The sequence below is a fragment of the Thermobia domestica genome, chromosome 2 (assembly GCF_964235325.1).
Source record: "Thermobia domestica chromosome 2, izTheDome1.hap1.1, whole genome shotgun sequence".
Classification (NCBI taxonomy): domain Eukaryota; kingdom Metazoa; phylum Arthropoda; class Insecta; order Zygentoma; family Lepismatidae; genus Thermobia; species Thermobia domestica.
This window is the reverse complement of record NC_137455.1, coordinates 122038165-122050850: the sequence shown is the minus strand read 5'-3', so window position 1 is coordinate 122050850 and position 12686 is coordinate 122038165. Positions and strand designations below refer to the sequence as shown.

At 33.1% G+C, this 12686-nt stretch overlaps 1 protein-coding gene across 1 annotated transcript in view; it reads right to left on the bottom strand.

Annotated features, from left to right (window-relative positions):
- Positions 1–12686, bottom strand: part of Rgl (Ral guanine nucleotide dissociation stimulator-like) — a 225841-nt gene that overhangs the window by 48647 nt on the left and 164508 nt on the right. Inside the window, exon 4 of the mRNA XM_081745578.1 lies at positions 3625–3687. Coding sequence (XP_081601704.1) covers positions 3625–3687 — 63 coding nt within the window. The remainder of the gene's footprint in view (positions 1–3624; positions 3688–12686) is intronic.

Sequence of the window (12686 nt, the reverse complement as noted above, 5' to 3'; positions counted from 1 at the left end):
CTGGCGATTGATATGCAATCTTCTTTATTTCGTTCACGGAGGTTGTGAGGTACTCACACTTTTAGTTATCTGACGTTCCCTAATTTCTCCAGGTGGCGGCAAACAGTTGGTTATAATATACCCAACCTTTCTCCTATATCTGTTGTTGATTGACATGGATTTTGCTCGAATATTACCTTTAAGAGATTGTCGTCAAGATCGAAAGGACATCCCACCCTCGTTTTGTCTTTTAAGGACGTACCGTACTTCCAGAACATTCAATTTCTAACTCGGTTATTAGTCCTTCACTGTATACAATTAATATTTTTTAGCTGTCGCTTTAGCACTTTTGTCTCGTTTAAATTCCCAAAGTATAACATGACAAATATGCACTTTATCACTTGAGGCTAGGAACAACAGTTTAATGTAGCGTGCACCACACAAAAAGCACTTGTCAAAAGACTAACTGATCTTTTTAGTAAAAGCAGAATCTCGTTTGTCTTGGTGACTCACTGTGGATAGATATGAACAACAGATTCTACCTAGCTGCATCAAAGTTATTTATGATGACCTAATATATATATATATATTAAATGCAATGACTGGATCTATAATAGTAGAAAGTTTCTAAGTAATCACGTAAATTCATTTTCGATCATGCTTAGAATAGGTATTTTCTCTTTCTTCTTTTAAAATACATAAATAAATATATTCAAATATCACAAAAATCAGCCTGTCAATTATACCCTAATAAGCACCATTCAACGCACTCTAGCATTATATCTTTGCCTTCTGCTAAAAGTTCATGCTTTATGGTTTCATCAAGGAATACATATAATTTTGTAGCATATAAAAAAGCATAGCAGTACACCAGTCATTTATAAAACACCAGCACCAGTACTTATATGGTCCATTATTTGCAACACTTATTTTGTACAGTCTTTACATTTTAGTCTATATATAAAGTTTTAAGTTAGTTTATTTTACACGAAAAGGATATACTGTAATTTGACCTTATATATATATATATATATATATATATATATATATAAGCATTTATTCGACAGTCGAAAAGTTCTATATCTACTTTTAATTTTCGTTTGCAGGATTTTTCGATTCTTGGCAAAACGTAATTAACACCAAGCATTTTCATAAAATTTAGTAAAAACCAATTTTCGTATGCGAGCGAAGTCCACGGAAAAACTCATTTTCGGCCAATTATCGAAGCTGGTATGGCATATCGGTAAGATTCCAGTAAACTAAGATTCCAGAGATTACACTAACCGTACGATTTTAAAATAAGCCATACTATATTGAGGTATAGGCAGTGGTGCTATTCAGCCGGTTCGCACCGGTTCGCTAGAACCGGTTATTACAATACTTTGAGTTCGCAAAACCAAAAACTTGCACGCAGCTGAAAGGGAGAGCTTGTTTGGATACAAATTGTTCACTGCCAAAAACAATTGACCTATTTAAAGATCCTTGCTTTGCCCTGTACATGCCAGAAGATTAATGACGGGATGGGGAACGGCAAATTTTATTTTTAAGTGTCTTTGTTTTTAAAAATTCTTATAGCTATAAGGTTAATCATATGATCTCTCAAAACAAAGTATAAGCGTTTATTCCTTAATCTCAAGTGCTCAGATATCAAGAATGAAAATTGAGGTTATATGAGTGAAGTGGAGAGCGTTATTTATATTTGAAACACATACATACCATTATCAACAATTGTCGACCCATTGCTGGATGAAGGTCTTTCCAATACTTTTTGACAATCAATTAACTTGGATAATTCATTTTCAATACATTCACAGTGCTACATAATTTCATAACAACACCTTATTAGGATGCCGTGTAGGTCTCTGTCACTTATGGTATCCAGTAAAAACTTTGGTTTTGTCTACCATGTTTGATTTGTTTCCTAAGAGAATTATATCTACTACTACTACTACTCTCTTTCTCTCTTCCTCTATCTATCTATCTATCTATCTATATCTATCTATATATCTATATATATAAGCGTTTTATTTAAACGGTATCGCATCGCACTTTGCTACACAAAATCCTAGAAATGCGATACAAACGAAAAATTGTATCGCAAAATGCCATACATCTACAGTATGATCATAATTTATCACCGAAGTGGGCTATTTTTGCAACAGAAAACAGTTTATCATGATCTTTCTTTATAACAGAATGGTTCTCTTTCGATCTTACATACAGTTAAAGCTCAGTTATAAGTCTTCTTGCTAACCCAATGTTTACTTGTAGGTGCCTGTTGGCTCTCAAGAACACAATCTACTACTGACTACAAACTAAATTATTGGAAACAGACCGTAGAACTGATGACAGAGACCATATCCTCTTCGACACTTTATTCTGTCTGTAAAGCAAGTGGCTCAATAGACTTTTCCAATCCAAGACTCGAGCTCACGTTTAAAAACTAGATTACTACCTAAAATAGTATACCTTAGCAGTACTCTTTCCTGCCTTCCTATTTTTTCATATTTGTTTCATAGTATTGGCTTAAAAATATATATCTGTTTTGCTATGCTTACTTGTTTTACATTAAAGTTACGGGGGGGGGATAGTGTTCGGTTAAAATGTTTAAACTATGGAAAACGAACTGGATTGGAGTAGCAGTTGGCTACAATTAAGAACTGGACTTTGTATGAAATAAGTTTTGTTTTATGAAGTGACTTCGTGGTGTATAATTGCAATTACCCGTTTCTTTAGGTCATTATGGGTTTAAAATATATATATATATATATATATATATATATATATATATATACGGACACTTTCGAAAACAGCTACCAGCTTTAAACAATCTGTAGAATGTCAAAGTTAAAACTTCTTAAAAATATAATTGCTGTTACATTTTCCTTAACTTTGCTTTTCATTATCACGCTTCTTTGTGATGTATAGAAAATGTTTACTATTTCAATGGATGAAATAATAATAATATATTATAATAATATTTTTCCTGGCTGCCGAGAGTGCGATACAAAACTTACAAATTGCGATGCAAATTTAAACTTGTTTCGCATTTTGCTACGCAAAAGTCAAAATCTAAAAAAATGTTATATATAAAACCGATTGTTAAAAAATTAGAATAGCACCACTGAGTATAGGTACCTAAGACAGGGCTATGCAGAGCAATATACCATACTAATTTATTTCCAATTTGATCACTGACTTGAAGACGCGTATCAATTTTGATAAAATGGAGTAAATGTAACACTGTAGAGACCCTAACATGTAAGAAGGATATTAGGATGGGTTTCAACTTACAAGAGTGGTGACTTTATAACTTATTTAGTGGTTAACGATTTTATAAAATAGATGTTATGTATAAATATAGGCATGCTATTGATAGTATATATATAATATTGATAACAAATAGTAGATTACTTTCTTTTTCAACAATCACAATACCTTCCTCTGTGTTTTAGGAAATACTCTTTATACAAGAGTTTTGGTTACCTAAAGTAATATAGGTTTACCGACTTTTACGGTCCTAAATAATAAAGTAATCACGTTCTACATCAGTTTCTGTACAAACTCGTGTAAATTTCAATTTTGGACATTTTCAGTGTTTTCGAACCACACTTTTATTAAAATGAAATACAAATTCATACTTACTTCCTGTGTTGTTCTCGAAGACATTCTGGTATATCCAGTTTGTTGTTTGCTAGCTGTTCGTACCTACAAGAAAGGATAACAGATTGCATTAATTCTTTATTATTATTATTATTATTATTATTATTATTATTATTATTATTATTATTATTATTATTATTATTAAACTATTAGAACATAAAAGGACATATACATGTTGATAGACTCTTGCAGTTTTCAACCTTTGAACATTGGGGAGGGGGACACGAAAAAAAATGGTTGGATAGAAAGAAAACCAATCAAACTTTCTTTTCAGTGCTTACTCTTCTATTCATTTAAATTATCTTGAATACAAAATGGTATATATTGAAAAATTATATTGTTTGTACATTATCTACATCAGAGCTTTCTACCACCTCGCAGCCAAGATGTCAGATTTTTAATAGGGTGCTATATACGAGGAGGATCGTGTATATAAGCATTCCAAATTATTCCAATATTTGCTCTATCAATTACAAGTAATATGTGCGTCTCTGTTAGGATTCCTATGTGTTTCACTGATAGGAATATGTGTGACATCTTTAGGATAAATCAAACAACAATAGAAACCTGTTGTTACATAAATAATCTATCCCAGCAGAATAAACACTATCAACCGTCATTAAAAATTTTTTTGTGTGATTTTCTCGAAAATTACTCATAAGAATTAACCTTTAACTATGTCAATGTATAATAATTAAACAAAAATTAAAGTTTAAAGGTTAGTCATAAATTTTGGGCTATATCTCTTTAACCATGTTGTAGCTGAAACTGGCCTAAAATGACATACCATGATAAAACGACATACCAAGGGTTTTGAATGATTGGTGCAAAGAAGAACTCTTGAGAATTTTTAAAGCAAGCGTGGAGCTTGCAATAGTGATCCTCTGCAAATGGCAGAACTGAAGTTTCGATACAGACGTCCGTGAGAAATTATTTTTGAAAAGTAAGTATTCCAAATATTTGTAAAGGTATATTGTCGTCTTTTTTGGTTCCACAACGAAAAGCATGATGAGGGAATACTTCAGAGTGAGTTTAATGTTAATAGATGGCGTGGTTGTTGTACAGCATCAATTTTTAAGTTTACGAAAAAATGTAAATATCTTAATTGGTTTTCTCGAAACTTAAGCATAATGATTTACACTCACCCATATCATTCTGTTCAACTTAATAAGATATATTGATTAGTGTTATATCTCATCTTTAGATATTTTTCTTCTCGCTAAACGCTTATAATATTTTTTTTCAAAAACTTAGTTCATTATTTATTTTTAACATATAAAGGTTTGTGTCAAAAGAAGGGAGGAGTTGCAATAAAGAGTTGTTTCACTCATTAGTGATTTAAAAAAAAAGTATTGATTTTTCTAACTCATGCTCATATATGTAATGACAAATCAGTATCTATATAACTGACGTCATTGAGATGCGAAAAGAACAAAGAAGCATAGACTGTTTCCTCCATAAAACTACACTTTTTTTTTTTTTTTAAATTACTCATATTCTCGTCTTACGTACTTCATTGAGTCTAATGGAACACGGAAATAACCAAAATAAAAGCTCATGAATCTGGGGAAAGACAATACAATCGATAAGTTTTCCTTGACACTCATTCCTGCTGTGTGATGCTATCAAACACAGAAAGACGTGTCCATCCGCCCTAGTGATAACTGATAAGTTGGCAAAAGGCAGGAGTATAGTGGAGAGAGACGCTCTAGTACAGAATCAGAGAAGAAAAAAACTTTTTTTTTATTTCGGGGAAGATGAAGTTAAAAAAAATAAAAGCGCCAAACCAAAACCAAACTTACACCAAAACTGTTCAAAATAATGTTTTAAATGTTTGTTCTATGTATAATTTAGTATCAGTTTTGTGTTTTTACTTAAATTGTGTTTTTGGTTATGTCCCATCAAGCGGTCCGGAAGAGATGGATTTGGCACTATAACCTGGCAACAGAGCTAACGGATGAATACGTATTATATGTATTAAACTTCTATGTATGCTCCAATGTGCAGCTCAGATTTTCAGCAATATCCCACTCTAATGTGTGGCAACAAAAAGTGACAAGGTGTCAAAAACGGCTTTTTTGTGCCTACTGTCATTGAGGCTTATAAAAGAAGATACAACAAATCACAAAAATCGTAAAATTTGGATAAGGGCGTAGCTAGCAATTCTAAAATTTTACAAGAGAGCAGAAAAACAAACGTCCTTATCCAATTAACTAACGTATTCATACACTGTTTTTGGAGACAGGCGTTCGCTACTGAGCAGAGATATTACCTTAACACCACCTAGATACATACGGACATGCTCAAACTTGCAGAAAATATGTATATCTCATCTACCGGAAATAGATCGATAAGTCCTTATCCAAATTACAACTTCATCGAATGTATCAGTGATCTTTTAAAATATCTGTTCTTTCTTTACAAAGTTCAAAGTTCAATATACTCATTTGTCCATGTAATTCAGTTTAGTAAGATACAAAAACGTATTGCAAATGTTTTACCCTATTTTTGCCGCTTTATGTACTAACGTTTTGTCGGGTGTTTTCGTATTTTCGTTTCGGGTGTCACGTTCTTTTCATCCTGTTGTTTATGGCGTTGAAAATTCACAGCTCTGTCACATTGACACAAGGCGATTATTAGTAGTCATGGATCGTTATATGAAGAAACAACATGTTGCATAAAAGAATGTTATTTATTTATTTCTGCAATTCAACCAAATATTATCAATCAATACACTCACGACCGTGTATCATACAATTTTTCATTCTTTGATACCACACGAGTCCGTTAATGGAATCAGTCCGTTCACATTTTCATTGGTAACGTTGACTTGGATCATAGATATGCATATCTCATTTTTCTACTATTGAATCAAAAGCAGCAGAATTTAAACACATCGCTCCGTTAGATGACAAGTCCAGCGGTTAACATTTGCTGGACGAAATTGAAACTTCTCGTGCGTGATCCCTCTTACTGTTTATTGTTATTTTTACTCCACAGTTTATTGTTATTTTTACTCCACTGTATTTGTATCCTTTTCTGTATAATACGAGGTAGCCTCGGTCCCACCCAGCTTCAATTATCTAAACTGCTGTAATTCTTTGAACACTGAACAGGAGAAATAAACTGATACAACACACAAAATTATTGAGGTTACAAACAGGCCCCTACCCAAGGGGGGTCTCGGGGGCCGCTCCCCCTAAAATTTTCACGATAGGCTTGCAAATGAACTATAATGTGGTGATGAACTATAGTATGGTTGGATCGGGCCCCCCTAATTTATACCGCCCCCCCCATAACTTTTGGGTTGGCTACCGGCCTGGTTACAAATACAGTATAAACTTGTTGATCCGAATCAGATTTGTAGACATTTTTAATTTAATGTTTACATATATAATAGTAATTTTTAACTATGATAGCAAGAACGTAACTATAAGTATGACAAACACTCGCTTTTTATTTTGATTAAATGTACAATTCCTGCATAGAGCCCGACACTACTCCACCTGAACTATTAATAATAAAGGGGTTGCGTGACCGAGCTTCATTCAAACGGCACACGAGTTTGAAACAGAAGACAGTGGACCAATTATTTGTTAAGAAATGAGTTAAAAGTTACCGTAATAAACAGTAATTCTGCTTATTTAAGGATCTGTTTTGCTTATTTACCCATATTACCCGGATTATCTGGATTCTCGATTTTCCGGATCGCCTTTGGTCCCTGTTAGTCCGGATAAACGATGTTGTACTGTATAAGCATTCTCGGAGTATCGCGATAGACAGTTCGTCATTTGCAAGTTTTCATTTGTGTGTGTATCATATATACCTTTCAAAAATCTTCATTTTAACAATAAATTATTTAAAAGCTTGCTTTTATTACGAAAGGTGATTGGCCAGTCTGGCTGGAAAGAAAGAAAATATAATCGCTTTGTATATAAAAATGTTCATGCTAGATTGATGAACCATAAAGTACATATATATTAAAATAAAAAGCTGTAGCAGGGAAGTGTAAAATATAAGACTTAATATCATAAATTGTACACACAATAACGCACAATATGTTAGTAACCTGGAGTACAAATATACACTATGCTTAAAAGAAATTGTGCACAATCTTTTAAAGTAAGTGGTTCAAAACGACGGGGCTCGATTTTTTTTAATTACTTATAACAATAAAACAATTATTTTGTGCAAAAAGCTTGCATTGCCTCCTTAAAATTATTCATGTAATTCTGTTAAAATCCTTAAACCAGTTGAGAATGCTCCAAGAGCATCACCAGAACAAACTTAAAAAGAATGGAGCAGGAAGGATAACTGTCATTGTTTTTAGATGTAAAAGTAAATCTTTTTATCCGCTCCTTCTTCGCTTTCTCGCAAAAATTAGCAAAATATCATATCTCTATGACTTACAGTTCTCGAGATAGGCTGCTTAAATATCTAGAAATTCGAATTTTTTAGAGCAATATCTGGAGAACGGTGGCCAGTTGGCCATTAGACAGTTAATCAGTGGCCACTGGTTAATATTTGGTACCAAAATGTTCACCATTCTCTTAGCTATTGATCAATACCAATGCCATCTCTCTCTACAACTTATGGTTCCCGAGCTATTCCTCGTTAAATATCTAGAAATTGGCCATTTTTTGGCCAATATCACGGGAACGGTAAGTCGTAGAGAGATTATATTGATGTTAATCAATACCTAAGAGTATGGTAAACATTTTCATGCCGATATTAAGTGATGACCACTATATAACTGGCCACTGGCCAAATCATTTGAACAATGGCCACCGGTTACTATTTGGTACCAAAATATTTACTATCCTTTTAGATATTGATCAACATCAATATGATCTCTCTATGACTTACGGTTCCCGAGATATGGCTCCTTAAATCTCTGGAAGTCGACCATTTTTGGCCAATATCTCGGGAATAGTAAGAGTGACGCGAAAACTTTAACCACTTTCTCTGATAGTTTTTGATGCTCTATGGAAGGCAGGGTTCAAAATTGAAAAGATCGCAAATAACAGACAGGCAGACACACAGACATAGAGAATTCAGTAACGAAATTCTTAAGTTCGTTCAAAATGCTAAAAGGACTTTCAAAATTTAATGTAAACTTATATTGCAACATTTTACAGATTTCTTTATTATTATTATTATTATTATTATTGTTATTATTATTATTATTATTATTATTATTATTATTATTATTATTATTATTATTATTATTATTATTATTATTATTATTATTCACTCCATGTTAATAATTGTACAATGTTATTAGCGTTTAACCAGAGAGGAAAATGTCCAGAGGTGAGACACATACCAATCGACAGGCCCGCAACCAGAGGGAGCTAGGGGAAGCTTGCCTCCCCTAAACTTTTTGTGGCCCCTTCAGATCTCAACACAAAAAAACACAATTTAGATATGAGTAAGAGAATTTTAAATGACTTCCCCCCCCCCCCAAACGTCTGTGGCTGGTTGTGGGCCAGCCAATCAATATATCTCATTGATATGAGTGAGTGTAAATTATGATGTGTAATTTTCGAAACCTTCCAAAATTTTTCGTAAGCCTGAAAATTAATGACGTACGATAACCTGCTACCTCTGAAGATGAAACTTATACTGAAACATAACCTCACCAAGACTTCTTATTATGACATGAACAAGATGGCAGTAAGGTTACACAATATGCTCAATGAGAATTAACTCTAAAATTTTAATTTTAGTTGAGACACATATCAATCCATAGATCGAGCTGAAGAAACTGACATATTTGAGAATCAATTCGCATGCTTACTTTTTGAGAAAATCGTGATAAAACGATTTTTTTTGTAACGCTGTAGTGGAACCGCCTTGAAGTTTTTGAAATAAGCTACAAAATAGTTTTTTCTCTCTCTTTCTTTTTCTTGCAGAATATCCATTTCACACGTTCTCAAGAAAAGCTTCCTAATCGAAAAAAATGTTTTAATAGTTGCCAGATGTTTTAACGATCATTAATTAAATATTAATTCCTGCAACATTTAACTAATTAAATAAAAAATAATAAAATTTTAAATTGATTAATGTGATTAATTTTTGTACCGAATTAGTTACAAGCCTAGGTACATCAATAATGGATTATAACCAAATTTTCTGTATCTGTTTATTCACGGTCAGAAATCTTCTGAAAACACTATTTAGGACCTCAGGAACACATTATAATCAAATTTTAACTTCAAAACCGCGGACCCATTTATCAACCCCGCATATAGACGGTACAATCCATCACAATTTTGGGCAATTTTTTGAGGTTTTCTTGGTCTGAAATTTTCTGGAAACATACTATTTGGGACTCCAGGAACACACTGTGATCAAATCTGAACACACACACACACACACACACGTACAAAATAAAAGCGTGGGTCCTTTTATCTACACACCTACCAAATTTTATTTTAAGGTTTATTATTGTTTATATTTTGAATTACATTATTTATGGGGGGCACAAAATATCTTTTACGTACTTAGGACTTCTAAAGGATTTAATTCGGCCCTGTTCGCTGCAGTTAAGACACAACAATAATTTTCTACAGTATCTTACCAATGGAAATGTAATTCTGCCGACATGCAGACACAAATTGTTCCTCTAACTTGTGTTTAATTTTCTGTCAGAAACGAAGATTTTACATTGTGTTAACGTAAAGAGGTGCTAAGCGGTGTCCCTAATGTGTTTTGTGTTTTGGCACTCACATAGACGTCGCTGCTATTTCAATGATTAGAAGAAATATCTATTTTAGTTGACGCGAAATTTACATCTAATTGGAAAAAATTGCATGGTTTCGAACGGGAAATTTGCTGTTACGAAACTGACAACCTAAGTTACAGTTTTGCATATCGATTACAAACAGTAATCTCTCAATAATGACGGACTCTTCTTTAATTTTAGGTCTATGCTAACAGTTGGTGAGTTTTCCAAGCAAAATGTCAATAAGCACGCTGCATTAACAATCCTAATTGTGTTACTTGTAGCATGTTTGGAAATCATAAAAATAAAAACAGAAACATAATAATATTCATACTGAGTTAATTAGCTACTAAACTAATAATCGAACCGGTTGTTAAATGATTAGAATGACGGCACTGGATATGATATATCGGGAGCCTTCGCATAGCTCAGGGGTTTTCAAACTGTGCGGTGCGCCTATCTGAGAAGGCGCGAGGATTTTTTTTTTTAAATATCCTGCAAAAGAACATATTTATAATGCAACACGCCTACTAAAGTCTTCACCCTTCTCCTTTAATAATACATAGTAGACTATCCCATTGACTTTGGTGATATTTAAATGTGCTGGTTTTCATTATTTAAATTCCGTCTCTGCTCGTATTTTTCAATTTCCACATAAACATCTGACTTACCACAATTAATAATTATTAACACCGGCTAATAACATTAAAAGGTGTATTCAGTGTGTACAATCTAGATCACCTATGTTAATGAGATGTTTCCATTAGTGATTAATAAATGAAACATAATTTATCACAGTCATAGTCTTTCTTTTAGGGATACATGTCTTTATGTTGTGACACATTTCATTTTTGACAGGGGAGGTGCGTTCAGGTTTTGGTGGTTGAGGAGAGACTCAAGTGCAAAAAGTTTGAAAACCCCTGGCATAACCCATACGATTTTCATATTAAACTATAGATGCAAAATTGTAAGAGAGCGTAAGTAGTTCCACGTAATCGCAAAACTCAACATATCTTAACCTTTTTTTTTTTTTTTTTTTTTAAAGTTACAATCTACAATGATGTTCTCTCTTGCACCAGCACATGTCGCTATAAATGTACCCCAAACAACAATCTAAACAAAATGAAAACATTGGATATAAACATTGTGTAGGAGTATAACATTATATTCTCCCTGCTTCACATCCATCCATCCATCACCACATTTTGTTGTTTACCTCGCGTTGAGAGTGTGGAGTGGATTGCCAGCCAGGCAGCCGGCTAAAGAATTTATTGGGAATCGCGTCACGTAGCCACGAAGGCTTGAGGTCATCTCCCGGAAACTACAGCTCACGTGACCTACATACCACCACGTTGAACACCTTCACATGCTAAAATCTCAGCACTTCCACCCGTCACGTTGCTTGGTGATTTTTTTTTATTATTGTTATTAAAATTTTATGACAGGAACATACATACTTTTTTTCTCCTTTACAAGTATTGTTTGGTCTTTAATTCTTGCCTTAAACCAAAAGGCAAGAAGAAAACTCTATAAGCTTCTATTTCTAGATACAACGACGGACGGAAATTGACATTTGCTGATTAAGTTCTTGTTTTAAAAGACAGTTCATATCTCTGCTACTGTTTCCTGTCCTTGAATTGATTGTATTCTCATTTCCTACTTCTCTGGTCAGCAACGTAAACATTCGCTAGAAGACCATTAACCTACCTCGTTAAAACAAACAAAGCAAAAAAAGAAACAATAATAATAAATTCTGTACTGCAAGTACAGTACATATGTAAGTCCAGTATTCTAATGGTATTTACAATACAATCATGAAAACTCCACTTTCTTCCAACGCAGTCAAACTTTCGAATTTCGTTTATTTTACGATCCACTACTGTTTACGAGTTGACTATTTTATTTAAGACAATGTTCTTAACTGGTGTAGGTCTCCCGCGGCACGCGGTGCCACGAAACTTTCGAGGCAATATGATAGTGAAGATGAAAAATAAAAATATTTCAATATAATAAATTAGAAAAGAATTTTTTTAAAAAAATATTCCGAAAGCCAAAAAAAAAAATCATTTTTCACTGATACTTAAAAATGGACACTAGTAATTAATGGGAAAAAATTGAGTCTCTATTGCTAACTTGTACGTTAGTGTGCCGTGACCAAAAATAGGTTAAGAACCACTTATTTGAGGCAAAGAAGAATTGATAAACACTTTGACAGGAGTTAACATTGAAAAACTGAGAAACATGAAGTGGAATATTTAATTTTTTATTTGAAAATTGTCTAGAAATCTATAATAATAATAATAATAATAATAATAAT